Source organism: Coenobita brevimanus, chromosome 10 (genome assembly GCF_032717465.1).
Source record: "Coenobita brevimanus isolate Jiangsu-jjx chromosome 10, ASM3271746v2, whole genome shotgun sequence".
Taxonomy (NCBI): Eukaryota; Metazoa; Arthropoda; class Malacostraca; order Decapoda; family Coenobitidae; genus Coenobita; species Coenobita brevimanus.
This window is the reverse complement of record NC_136963.1, coordinates 6,915,443-6,930,442: the sequence shown is the minus strand read 5'-3', so window position 1 is coordinate 6,930,442 and position 15,000 is coordinate 6,915,443. Positions and strand designations below refer to the sequence as shown.

The 15,000-nt window shown below is 41.9% G+C and overlaps 1 protein-coding gene and 1 pseudogene across 1 annotated transcript in view; both read right to left on the bottom strand.

The window, feature by feature from the left end:
- Positions 1 to 15,000, bottom strand: part of pod1 (coronin) — a 46,910-nt gene that overhangs the window by 21,315 nt on the left and 10,595 nt on the right. Inside the window, exons 9-13 of the mRNA XM_080280602.1 lie at positions 13,618 to 13,773; positions 11,569 to 11,733; positions 9,129 to 9,233; positions 507 to 647; positions 71 to 191 (exon numbers count right to left, since the gene is read on the bottom strand). Of these exons, the coding sequence (XP_080136728.1) occupies positions 71 to 191; positions 507 to 647; positions 9,129 to 9,233; positions 11,569 to 11,733; positions 13,618 to 13,773 (688 nt within the window). The remainder of the gene's footprint in view (positions 1 to 70; positions 192 to 506; positions 648 to 9,128; positions 9,234 to 11,568; positions 11,734 to 13,617; positions 13,774 to 15,000) is intronic.
- Positions 8,239 to 8,357, bottom strand: LOC145410727 (5S ribosomal RNA; annotated as a pseudogene).

Here is a 15,000-nt window from a genome sequence, read left to right as displayed (position 1 = left end):
AAAAAAAATGACAACGCTAAAGGAAGAAGCAGGCAGCACTACACCAAACGAGTGGATGGCGCTCACTTACGGAAAGATCGGGAGAGTGTGGGTCTGCGGGGGGTGGAGGGGGAGGAGGGGGCGTCGTCAAAGCTGGACACTCTCTGCTCTAGGGTCGGCCGGCGTTCTGTGCCGAGGCCGGACTTCAGCTCCTGGTGGTATGGGGGCGCGGTTATGTATTGTTGTTGTTGTCAGGTTTTGTTTTTTATTATTATTATTATTATTATTATTATTATTATTATTATTATTATCATTATTATTACTACTACTACTATTATTATTATTATTATTATTATTTATTATCATTATTATTACTACTACTACTATTATTATTATTAGTATTATTATGTTATTACTATTATTATTATTATTATTATTATTTTTATTATTAACATCATCATCATCAGATATAATTGTTAAGCCTCCTCTCTCTCTCTCTCTCTCTCTCTCTCTCTCCCTCCACTCACCCCAACATTCTCCTTCTCTTCCTCCTCCCTCCTCCCTCCCTCTTTCCTCCGCTCATCGAGAGAGAAGGAGCGATTTTCAAACTGCTTTCGGAGAGACGCTAGTTTGGAAGGACATTCCTCAGCTTCCTCGGCCTCCCTCTCCTCCTCCTGTTGAGAGAAAAGAAAGATAGGTTACTCTCTCTCTCTCTCTCTTCCTCCTCCTGTTGAGAGAAAAGAAAGATAGGTTACTCTCTCTCTCTCTCTCTCTCTCTCTCTCTCTCTACTAAAGTAAATAAAGAGAAATTAAAGAGAAGTTAATAGAAATAAAGAGAAATTAAAGAGAAATAAAGAGAAACAAAGAGAAATTAAAGTAAATAAAGAGAAATTAAAGAGAAATTAATAGAAATAAAGAGAAATTAAACAATGTAAATAAAGAGAAATTAATGGAAATAAAGAGAAATTAAAGAGAAATTACAGTAAATAAAGAGAGAAATTAAAGAGAAATAAATAGAGAAATAAATAGAGAAATTAAAGTAAATAGAGAGAAATTAAAGAGAAATAAAGAGAGAAATTAAAGAGAAATTTAATGGAAAACGTAAATGCAAATTAAGTACAAAAATAAATACAGAAAAACGTATACTATTTCTTCATGTGTATTTCAAACTTCAAAGTCTATTCACTCACACATGCACGAATTCAAACTTTTAAATTACACATGGACGAATTCAAACTTTTAAATCAGGCATGTAGGAATTCAAACTTTTAAATCAGGCAAGTACGAATTCAAATTTTTAAGTCACATATGTAAGAATTCAAACTTTTAAATCAGGCATGTACGAATTCAAACTGTTAAATCACATATGTAAGAATTCAAACTTTTAAATCACATATGTAAGAATTCAAACTTTTAAATCACACATGTACGAATTCAAACTGTTAAATCACAACATATGGGTTTTGCTCTCTCTCTCTCTCTCTCTCTACTAAATCAAATTCTATATATACACTTTTAAATCTGGCATGTACGAATTCAAACTTTTAAATCAGGCATGTACTAATTCAAACTTTTAAATCAGGCATGTACTAATTCAAACTTTTAAATATGGTATGTACGAATTCAAACTTTTAAATCAGGCATGTAAGAATTCAAACTTTTAAATCAGGCATGTAAGAATTCAAACTTTTAAATCAGGCATGTAAGAATTCAAACTTTTAATTCAGGCATGTAGGAATTCAAACTTTTAATTCAGGCATGTATGAATTCAAACTTTTAAATCAGGCATGTACGAATTCAAACTTTTAAATCAGGCATGTAAGAATTCAAACTTTTATATCATGCACTAATTCAATACAGGTATACTCCAGTTTAACGATGTAATTGGTCAGGTAAAAACCCATCGTTAGGCGGAGCATCGTATATTGGGGACCTTTTAACGTGTAAAGTAATGGGATGCATTTTTCAGCCTTGGGTTTCCCCCCCAGCCAAGCCCAAAACCCATCCAAATAAGCCCAGAAACAAGCGTAAAGCCAGTCTAAATGACCTAACAGCTGTAAAAGAAGCTAACCTAAGCCTAACACCTGTAAATAACTCACTAAAACCAACAAATAAAATCTGAAAATCATCCAATATAAGTCTGGAAGAAGTCAAGCTTAGTAAACTGTACCCCAAAATGACAATGTTCACCCCACCTATGGCTAAAACACATTAATCTAAGTCTAAAAACAGTTTATAAATCAACCTAAACACAAAAATGACAATGTTCACCCCACCTATGGCTAAAACACATTAATCTAAGTCTAAAAACAGTTTATAAATCAACCTAAACACAAAAATGACAATGTTCACCCCACCTATGGCTAAAACACATTAATCTAAGTCTAAAAACAGTTTATAAATCAACCTAAACACAAAAATGACAATGTTCACCCCACCTATGGCTAAAACACATTAATCTAAGTCTAAAAACAGTTTATAAATCAACCTAAACACAAAAATGACAATGTTCACCCCACCTATGGCTAAAACACATTAATCTAAGTCTAAAAACAGTTTATAAATCAACCTAAACACAAAAATGACAATGTTCACCCCACCTATGGCTAAAACCACTGAGATCTACAGTATGAAGAGGCTATCTCCGCCACGAGCGTGTGACTTTGGCTGCCATGTTGAAACACCAGCACTCGTTGCTTATGATACAAATTCAAATATGGATTAAGATATTTTTTTTTCTGCCCAGTTCAACGAATTATATGGGGTACAATTAGCCAGTGAGTATAAAACAACGCCATAGGTTGTTGCAGTGCAGAACTTACCCTTTATGGCACTAATTAAGGCAGAGAAAGGTGATAACAGAAAGGGAAAAGACAGTGTGGTATTAACGGTGAAATGATAGTAATGTTGATGCTGTTTGACATGTAAGTAATGGCGTTGAAATGGTGTGGGACGTCCTTAGACCATCCATGTCGTGAAACTGAATGTCCAGATTGATAAAGGCTGGAAGAAACATAGAAATATCTACAAGAGAGTGTGAACAGAAGAGAAGAGGACATGGAGAGAAGACTGGAGATAAATGGGCTGTTTTAGTGGCCTCATTCATGCAGGGAGGGACATGGAGAGAAAGACTGGAGGTAAATGGGTGCGTTGTAGTGGCCTCATTCATGCAGGGAGGGACATGGAGAGTAAGACTGGAGGTAAATGGGTGCGTTGTAGTGGCCTCATTCATGCAGGGAGGGACATGGAGAGAAAGACTGGAGGTAAATGGGTGCGTTTTAGTGGCCTCATTCATGCAGGGAGGGACATGGAGAGAAAGACTGGAGGTAAATGGGTGCGTTGTAGTGGCCTCATTCATGCAGGGAGGGACATGGAGAGTAAGACTGGAGATAAATGGGTGCGTTGTAGTGGCCTCATTCATGCAGAGATACTGGGGTAATCTTCCCGCCCCACCCCAGGGGACAGTAATGTTATACAATTAGCAACAAGATATATTTCTGACTTGTCAAATGTAACGCCATCTCTCTCTGATGAATTCCTGTGCCCATTTTTGTATCCGTAAGCTCGACACTGGACCATGGCATTATATATTACAGAATCATCAGCTGCTTTCAGAAACACAGAGCAGCTCAGTACAAAAACGCAGGCATGAGGCGTGGTGTGACATGGTTGCCGCTACACCAGCACCACCGTGGCAGCGGATTCGCAAATCACGCGGTGCTACCCATGAGAAACCTTCCCCATACAACAGAGCTCAGTGGCTAAAACACATTAATCTAAGAACTGTTTACAGATCAACGTAAACACACAAGTTTAGTCTTAAAATATCACTGGGCAGGATATGGTGGTATTTCTGTCCCCATCATTAAGCCGGGGTATCGCGTCTAGGAGTATCGTACATCGAGGAATTACTGTACCGAGCCTTCATGTGTATTTAGAAGTTTCCGTACACGAATACACACATGATCAAACTAACCCACCACCAACCCACTTGCTGACACGTAGGGGGCACGTATGGTTTGGTTATATGGTTACCACCCAGCGTTGTAAATGGTTTCTTGGCTTACAGGAAACCATTTGGCTTGTCACTCAATGTAAAGCCACCTGTAAAGGAAAGAAAAGCAATAAGAAGTGACAGGAAAGATGGGAGAAATAGGAAGAGAGGAGGACAGGCACAGAAAAAGAATGATAAAGGCTAAGGAAGAAGTAGGCACCACTACATCAAGTGAGTGGATGATGGTGAGAAATAGGAAGAGAGGAGGACAGGCACAGAAAAAAAATTATACAGGCTAAGGAAGAAGTAGGCAGCACTACATCAAGTGAGTGGATGATGGTGAGAAATAGGAAGAGAGGAGGACAGGCACAGAAAAAGAATGATACAGGCTAAGGAAGAAGTAGGCAGCACTACATCAAGTGAGTGGATGATGGTGAGAAATAGGAAGAGAGAAGGACAGGCACAGAAAAAGAATGATAAAGGCTAAGGAAGAAGTAGGCAGCACCACATCAAGTGAGTGGATGATGGTGAGAAATAGGAAGAGAGGAGGACAGGCACAGAAAAAGAATGATACAGGCTAAGGAAGAAGTAGGCAGCACTACATCAAGTGAGTGGATGATGGTGAGAAATAGGAAGAGAGGAGGACAGGCACAGAAAAAGAATGATACAGGCTAAGGAAGAAGTAGGCAGCACTACATCAAGTGAGTGGATGATGGTGAGAAATAGGAAGAGAGGAGGACAGGCACAGAAAAAGAATGATAAAGGCTAAGGAAGAAGTAGGCAGCACTACATCAAGTGAGTGGATGATGGTGAGAAATAGGAAGAGAGGAGGACAGGCACAGAAAAAGAATGATAAAGGCTAAGGAAGAAGTAGGCAGCACTACATCAAGTGAGTGGATGATGGTGAGAAATAGGAAGAGAGGAGGACAGGCACAGAAAAAGAATGATAAAGGCTAAGGAAGAAGTAGGCAGCACTACATCAAGTGAGTGGATGATGATGAGAAATAGGAAGAGAGGAGGACAGGCACAGAAAAAGAATGATAAAGGCTAAGGAAGAAGTAGGCAGCACTACATCAAGTGAGTGGATGATGATGAGAAATAGGAAGAGAGGAGGACAGGCACAGGAAAAAGAATGATAAAGGCTAAGGAAGAAGTAGGCAGCACTACATCAAGTGAGTGGATGATGGTCGCCACCACCTACCACTGTCACAAGTTAATGACAGTTTACTTCCAAGAGTTACAGATCACTAAACAGTCTTAACCCTTTCGAATTTCACACACACAGTATTATTCACGTAAGCTCAAACAACTGGTATACCTTTACGAATTCTATCTATCTATCTATCTATTGCCAGACGCCTCAATCCCGTTTGGGGTGGCCACAAACAAATCGCCTCCAAGTCGCCCTGTCCCCCGCCATTTCACTCCCCTGCACCCAACTCACACCCCCCTCTCTCATATACCTCTCCACCCCATCCCTCCATCTCATCCTCGGCCTCCCCCTCCCTCTTCCCCCCTCCACCTCACTCACATACACTCTCTTCGTCAGTCTTTCACCCTCCATCCTCTCCACCCCATCCCTCCATCTCATCCTCGGCCTCCCCCTCCCTCTTCCCCCTCCACCTCACTCACATACACTCTCTTCGTCAGTCTTTCACCCTCCATTTTAAGAATTCCATGCATACAATATTATTCATGTATGCTCAAAATTGATCTCCTTTTACGAATTCACAACCTAATCACGAACTGACAAGTATTTAAATCTTTCAAAACTCACGCATGCAATACCATTCATGCGAGCTGAAAAATGGATTGCTCTTACGAATTTACAAGCCACACATCAAGAAGCAGAAACAGTCAACTCTTTTACGATTCAACGCATGCAATATCGTCCGTGCATTTGTGAGTCCTCAAACCTCACCTACTTTTACGAATGTCACGCATGCAATACAGTGTTCCTTACCTAACACGGACATTTGCTTCCTCACAGACCTCGTGTTAGGCAAATATCGCGTTAGAGAGAGTCATGAAAATCCCCTATTTCCTTCCTCACCCCCTGCCCCAAAATTCAAACCTCCCCAAAGCATTCTATCTATCTATCTATCGCCCGACGCCCTAATCCCGCAAAGGGTGGCCGCAGACAAAACGCCTCCTAGTCGCTCTGTCACCCACCATTTGACTACCCTCCCCCCAACTCACCCCCCCCTCCCTCATATACCTCTCCACTCCATCCCTCCACCTCATCCTCGGTCTACCCCTCCCTCTCCCTCCCTCCACCTCACCTACATACACCCTCTTAGTCAGTCTTTCATTCTCCATTCTCTCCACATGTCCAAACCACCTCAGTGTATTTCTCCTAATCTTCTCAACCACATCCACATCCACCCCACAACGTTCTTTTACCTCATATACCTCTCCACTCCATCCCTCCACCTCATCCTCGGTCTACCCCTCCCTCTCCCTCCCTCAATCTCACCTACATACACCCTCTTAGTCAGTCTTTCATTCTCCATTCTCGCCACATGTCCAAACCACCTCAGTGTATTTCTCCTAATCTTCTCAACCAGATCCACATCCACCCCACAACGTTCTTTTACCTCATATACCTCTCCACTCCATCCCTCCACCTCATCCTCGGTCTACCCCTCCCTCCACCTCACCTACATACACCCTCTTAGTCAGTCTTTCATTCTCCATTCTCTCCACATGTCCAAACCACCTCAGTGTATTTCTCCTAATCTTCTCAACCACATCCACATCCACCCCACAGCGTTCCTTCACTTCTTCATTCGTCAGCCTGTCCCTCCACGTCACTCCAAAGCATTAATATGGTTATAAAAAAGACATTAGGTCAATACAGGAGTTTTTATTTATTGCACCTTATGCGTGGTGAAGAGCAAATTCACGTCGCGGAAGATGAGGCAGAGGGGAAGAAGACGCACTAAAATCCATCAAAGCCTATTTCACCGCAGCCTATTTCGCGGGGGGAAAGAAATTGTCGTTCAGCAACCCTCTTCCAAACTGTCCAACTTCGCACCTTCTTGTTGCGTGCCTAAATAATATACAGCGGTGTTAAGAGCCGTCTAAGATATCAAACTGACAGTAGGCATGGCTGACGCGTATAATATCATCACCTACAACCTGCGAGGCTGTAGGGAACCAAGGCCTACTGTGGGTGTGGTCACGTGGTCGGTCAGGTGAACTCACATCTTCCGATGCAGTCTGTCATCTGAGCAGCTCCGTAGCACCAACATAATTATAATCATCTATGTCATCGTTTCAGTCCCAGTAACTGTTTAAAAATACTATACAAGGTTATGTCTACCTTCTCTTGATGTGTTACGCAATGACGTGATACTGGGAGACGTCTGTGTCATTATTTAATAGGTAATGTTGAGCATTACTTTATTACGCGCATGAGAACTGTTTGGCCATGTGGAGAGGATGGAGGGTGAAAGACTGACAAAGAGAGTGTATGTGAGTGAGGTGGAGGGGGAAAGAGGGAGGGGGAGGCCGAGGATGAGATGGAGGGATGGGGTGGAGAGGATGGAGGGTGAAAGACTGACAAAGACAGTGTATGTGAGTGAGGTGGAGGGGGGAAGAGGGAGGGGGAGGCCGAGGATGAGATGGAGGGATGGGGTGGAGAGGTATATGAGAGAGGGGGGTGTGAGTTGGGAGCAGGGCAGTGAAATGGCGGGGGACAGGGCGACTTGGAGGCGATTTGTTTGTGGCCACCCCAAACGGGATTGAGGAGTCTGGCAATAGATAGATAGATAGATAGAACTGTCAGGCGCCCTAAGAAATTTAAATGTGTGTGCTTAGCTTTGGTTTATCTCACCATCTGACAACTGACACTTATGTTACATTTATGTTTGTGTTTAAAAAAGGTAAATATATTGTATTCTATTGTTTTTCAGTGACGGCTGCTGTCTTTAACATCATCATCATCATCCATTCATTGCCAGACGCCATGTATCCCAAACGGGGTGGCGAAGGCTTAGAGTTAATTGTTTTACAGGGAGGGGCACTAATCCTCCACCAACCCCACTTGACACGTAGGGAGAACGTATGGTTTGGGTTTATGGTTACCACCCAGCGTTGTAAATGGTTTCTTGGCTTACAGGAATAATAATAATTTCATTCATTCATTCATTGCCAGACGCCATGTATCCCAAACGGGGTGGCCAAGGGCTTAGAGTTAATTGTTTTACAGGGAGGGGCACTAATCCTCCACCAACCCCACTTGACACGTAGGGAGAACGTTATGCCAACAGCATCTGGTGTTCCCAGGCGGTCACCCATCCAAGTACTAACCAGACCCAACGTTGCTTAACTTCGCTGATCGGACGGGAAGCGGTCTTTAACATCGCTGTATATTATTTACCTACCCACAAGAATGCACGAAATCGGACAGTTTGGAAGACGGTTGCTGAACGGCAATTCCTCTTCTCCCGTGAAATAGGAACTCCACACCCCACCCAGTTCAAATTACCGCGTTACACTGACAGTGCCGGCATTAGAATGTTTACTTCCGCTAAATTGTGCCGCGTCAGAACAACATCGCACGACAGCAAACCACGTCAGGGCAGAAGCACCTGTTCTATCCACACGTAATATTATTCATCTCTATCTATCTATTGCCAAACGCCTCAATCCCGTTTGGGGTGGCCACAAACAAATCGTCTCCAAGTCGCCCTGTCCCCCGCCATTTCACTGCCCTGCTCCCAACTCACACCCCCCTCTCTCATATACCTCTCCACCCCATCCCTCCATCTCATCCTCGGCCTCCCCCTCCCTCTTCCCCCACGTAATATTATTCATGCCTGACATATTTTCCATGCATGCAGTATTATTTGTGCATGCTCAAAATCAACCTGCTTTTGTGAATTTATGCACCCGATATCATTCATGCATTTGTGTGTTGAAAAACTAATATTATAAATTCACGCATGCAATATTATCCATGCACTAGTTTGCACTCAGACTGACCAAGTATAATGAATTTACGCATGCAATATCCATTCCTTCATGCTACCCCCAAACCGGAAACTTTTACGAATAAACACGTGAATTACCATCCGTGCATTCGTGCGTACTCGAGAACCAGCAAACGTCTACGAATTCACACATGCACGAGTCCAATCCCGAGTTCTACCTTATTGCCATCCTTGGTTTCATAGTTTTTTCGTAACTCCGAGATGCTGATGCCACGGATTTTCTTGTCCTCGTTCAATTGGATGCACTTGTCTCCGTCCGTTTCCTGTGATTTTGAATTTTTGAATATTTGAATTTATATCATTTCATTTCATTTTATTTTTTTGGTTATAATGGAATAGTGAAGACTATTTTATGCACATTCTCTCTCTCTCTCTCTCTCTTATCTATCCATATATCAATCTGTCCTTCTCTCTCTCTTAAGTCTTTCTCTCCCTCTCTCTCTCTCAATCTATCTATCTATCTATCTATTTCTCTCTCTCTCTCTCTCTTTCTCACATCTATCCATCTATCAATCTGTCCTTCTCTCTCTCTAAGTCTTTCTCTCTCTGTCTATCTATCAATGCATGTACATATCAACTTTCTCTCTCTCTCTCTCTCTCTCTCTCTCTCTCTTTCTCATATCTATCCATCTATCCTTCTCTCTCTCTCTAAGTCTTTCTCTCTCTCTCTGTCTATCTATCAATGCATGTATGTGTCAACTTTCTCTCTCTCTCTCTCTCTCTCTCTCTCTCTTATATACATGCATCAATCTGTCTCTCTAACCATCAATCTATCTGGCTAGCTATCTACATCTATCCATCTCTCTCTCTCTCTCCATGTCTTTACAGTATATCTATCCACCTAACACCTTTTCCTAAGTGATTTATTTTGTTTATTACACCTTACTGTCCTCTTCTGTGTTACATAAATCCTTCCAATATCACCATACTCTGCATAAAGCTCCCTAACACCTTTTCCTAAGTGATTTATTTTGTTTATTACACCTTACTGTCCTCTTCTGTGTTACATAAATCCTTCCAATATCACCATACTCTGCATAAAGCTCCCTAACACCTTTTCCTAAGTGATTTATTTTGTTTATTACACCTTACTGTCCTCTTCTGTGTTACATAAATCCTTCCAATATCACCATACTCTGCATAAAGCTCCCTAACACCTTTTCCTAAGTGATTTATTTTGTTTATTACACCTTACTGTCCTCTTCTGTGTTACATAAATCCTTCCAATATCACCATACTCTGCATAAAGCTCCCTAACACCTTTTCCTAAGTGATTTATTTTGTTTATTACACCTTACTGTCCTCTTCTGTGTTACATAAATCCTTCCAATATCACCATACTCTGCATAAAGCTCCCTAACACCTTTTCCTAAGTGATTTATTTTGTTTATTACACCTTACTGTCCTCTTCTGTGTTACATAAATCCTTCCAATATCACCATACTCTGCATAAAGCTCCCTAACACCTTTTCCTAAGTGATTTATTTTGTTTATTACACCTTACTGTCCTCTTCTGTGTTACATAAATCCTTCCAATATCACCATACTCTGCATAAAGCTCCCTAACACCTTTTCCTAAGTGATTTATTTTGTTTATTACACCTTACTGTCCTCTTCTGTGTTACATAAATCCTTCCAATATCACCATACTCTGCATAAAGCTCCCTAACACCTTTTCCTAAGTGATTTATTTTGTTTATTACACCTTACTGTCCTCTTCTGTGTTACATAAATCCTTCCAATATCACCATACTCTGCATAAAGCTCCCTAACACCTTTTCCTAAGTGATTTATTTTGTTTATTACACCTTACTGTCCTCTTCTGTGTTACATAAATCCTTCCAATATCACCATACTCTGCATAAAGCTCCCTAACACCTTTTCCTAAGTGATTTATTTTGTTTATTACACCTTACTGTCCTCTTCTGTGTTACATAAATCCTTCCACTATCACCATACTCTGCATAAAGCTCCCTAACACCTTTTCCTAAGTGATTTATTTTACTTCTTTTAATCCAACTCTTCCACACCTTCTTCTCAGTCCAACCTTTCTCCTAGAATATTAAAAATCCTCTTCCTGTACCTCCATTTTCTTCTCAGTCCAATCTTTCCCTCAGCATCATCCCTACTCAGTGCCAAACACCCTTCCCTGAGCAACTTATTTCCATTCCTTTCCATTCTGATATTTTCCCCATCTTCTCAGCCAAATACTTCTCCAAGAATAATTGTCCTTACTCATTAACAAACCCTCATCCCACACCTTCTTCTCAGTCCAATCTTTCCCTCAGCATCATCCCTACTCAGTAACAACCTCAACACCTTCTTCTCAGTCCAATTTCTTTCCTTCTCAGTCTAACCTGTCCCTCAGCAGCATCCCTACTGAGTAACAACCACTACACCTTCTTCTCAGTCCAATCTTTCCCTCAGCACTGATTTCCTTGACCTCAAAATCATCCCTACTCAGTAACAACACCTCAGTCTACTCTCCTTCTCAGTCCAATCTTTCCCTCAGCATCATCCCTACTCAGTAACAACCTCAACACCTTCTTCTCAGACCAATTTCTTTCTTCTCAGTCCAACCTTTCCCTCAGCACCCACCTCCTTCGTTTCAAAGGTCTTCCTCAGCTGGGCCAAGTTATTCTTCAGGGGCAGGTCGTCTGAGGTCAAATCGTCCTGGTTATATCGATTGTTTTCTTGCAGCGGAAAGGACGAGCGTGCCGCGGGCCTGGGGGTGAGGCCAGCGCGAGGCACCCCCATACTAGGCTGTTAGTGTGGGGTTAGTACGGTTAGGTGGGTTAGCAGGGGTGTTAGGAAGGTTTGAACTGGGTTGGGTTGGGATGGGATGGGATGGGATGGGTTGGGATGGGTTGGGTAGGGTAGGGTTGGGTAGGGTAGGGTAGGGTAGGGTAGGGTTGGGATGGGATGGGTTGGGTAGGGTAGGGTTGGGTAGGGTAGGGTTGGGTAGGGTAGGGTTGGGTAGGGTAGGGTTGGGTTGGGTAGGGTAGGGTAGGGTTGGGTAGGGTTGGGTTGGGTAGGGTAGGGTTGGGTAGGGTTGGGTTGGGTAGGGTAGGGTAGGGTAGGATCAGATAAGGCAGGGCAAGGCAGGGGAAGGCAGGATAGGTCAGGCTAGGCTGTCTAGATTAGCCGAGTTCGTAAATAAAATTCGCTAAGGGTACGAAAGGATACGAAATAAATATGACCAGGATACGCAAGGAGACGCGAAAAATAATAATAATAATAATAATAATAATAATAATGGCGATAACTAAAACATGCTTGAGTGGGTGTTTGAGTGTGTGTGCTTGAGTGAGTGTGTGTCTGAGTGTGTTTGGGTGCGTGTGTGTCTGAGTGGGTGTGTGAGTGCTTGAGTGTGTGTTTGAATGGTCCCTGTGTGGTGCTTGAGTGTGCGTTTGAGTGCATGACTGTTTGAGTGTGTGTGATGGATTGTTAGGACGTGTGCTTGAGTGAGTGTGTCTGAGTGTGTGGCTGCTTGAGTGAGTTTGAGTGTGTTTGAGTGTGTGCTTGAGTGCGAACAAATAAAACAGACTGGGAGGAAAAAAATAAAATAATAATACTAATAATAATAATAATAATAATAACAATAATAACAATAATAATAATAATAATAATAATAATAATAATAATAATAATAATAATAATAATAACAATAATAATAATAATAATAATAATAATAATAATAATAACAATAATAATAATAACAATAATAATAATAATAATAATAATAATAATAACAATAATAATAATAATAATAATAATAATAACAATAATAATAATAATAACAATAATAATAATAATAATAATAATAATAATAATAATAATAATAATAATAATAATAATAATAATAATAACAATAATAATAATAATAATAATAATAATAATAATAACAATAATAATAATAATAATAATAATAATAATAATAACAATAATAATAATAATAATAATAATAATAACAATAATAATAATAATAATAATAATAATAACAATAATAATAATAATAATAATAATAATAATAACAATAATAATAATAATAATAATAATAATAATAATAATATATCCATTATATAACAAGCGATAAGTAAAGGAGCGTTGTGGTGTGGATGTGGATGTGATAGGAAGCGTTAGGAGGAACACATTGAGGTGGTTTGGCCATGTGGAGAGGATGGAGAATGAGAGACTGACAAGGAGAGTGTGTGTGAGTGAGGTGGAGGGGGGGAGAGGGAGGGGGAGGCCGAGGATGAGATGGAGGGATGGGGTGGAGAGGTATATGAGAGAGGGGGGTGTGAGTTGGGAGCAGGGCAGTGAAATGGCAGGGGACAGGGCGACATGGAGGTGATTTGTTTGTGGCCACCCCTTATGGGATTGAGGCATCTGGCAATAGATAGATAGATAGATACAGCTGATAGATATATTTTAATCAGTACTGCAAGAATCAATTTAAAATCAATAATAATTCATTCATGCAACATTTAATCAAGAAGTGCTTATCAATTGCAAATATATATATTCATTATTATTATTATTATTATTATTATTATTATCTTAATCACTATAATCATTGTTATTATAATTATGACACTAACAAAGACTTTCTCTCTCTCTCTCTCTCTCTCTCTCTCTCTCTCTCACCTTAACAGCCACCATAGGCTTGGTGGTCTGTGGTCTGGGGTCGGACAGAAGCTTTCCATCCGTTCCATTTATGCGAGACCTTGGGGCGGGGATAGGGGGGGCCTCCGAGGGTTGATCTTTGGGGTCTTCGCGCTGACTGAGAGGACCGTGGTGGATCTGGCGGATAGATAGACAGATAGATAGACAGCTAGAAGATAGATAGACCCATATATGATAGGAGAATTATAGATAGATAGACAGGTAGATTCGCTGAGAGAGACATGCATGAGAATTCCGCGTTATACAGTGACAGGAAGCGTTATGAGGAACACACTGAGGTGGTTTGGCCATGTGGAGAGGATGGAGGGTGTGAGAGACTAACTAGGAGAGTGTATGTGACAACTATGATTCAGAGGAGCATGTGGAGTCACGTCGAGAGACAGACTGACAAATGAGGATATAAAGGAGTGTTGTGGTGTGGATGTGGAGGTGATAGGAAGTGTTAGGAGGAACACACTGAGGTGGTTTGGCCATGTGGAGAGGATGGAGGGTGAGAGACTGATGAGGAGAGTGTGAGAGAGGTGGAGGGGGGAAGAGGGAGGGGGAGGCCGAGGATGAGATGGAGGGATGGGGTGGAGAGGATGGAGGGTGAAAGACTGACGAAGAGAGTGTATGTGAGTGAGGTGGAGGGGGGGAGAGGGAGGGGGAGGCCAAGGATGAGATGGAGGGATGGGGTGGAGAGGTATATGAGAGAGGGGGGTGTGAGTTGGGAGCAGGGCAGTGAAATGGCGGGGGACAGGGCGACTTGGAGGCGATTTGTTTGTGGCCACCCCAAACGGGATTGAGGCGTCTGGCAATAGATAGATAGATAGATATTTACACTTCACCTTTAGGGTCAATTTTCTGTGATTTCTCCCAGGACATTTATCTGCCTAAAATTGTCTTCATTACATACGCACAAACAGAGCCGGGCAGGACCGCTACTCTGGTCTTCTGCCTGGTCCTGTGGGCACATCGGGTCCACGGGGTCCTCGGTAAGTTTCCTGAGCCGACCTGAACTCCTTCCCTCCCCCGTCGGCTCCAGTACTCGACCAGGCGCCTCTCCGTCACAACAAGCGCTGCGTCGAACACACAGGTGACTCACTGACCTTGCTCTTTTAGGCGATGGCGCAATTATGCTCTTGTTTCTCCTGGGTCAAACTCTCCTGCCATCTTATCTTGCTGAGTTAGGGTAGGGGGGCATGGTTAGGCAGCCCTTTCCCCCCAGAAAACCCCCCCAGTAGTTAACACACAGCACGTATGGAGGCAGACAGCAGGCAGGGGGCTGACTCAAGTGGCACAGGAACGCTCAGCAGACTGTGAGGACACCCTGTGCAGACCTGTGACACGCATACGTCACGGGCA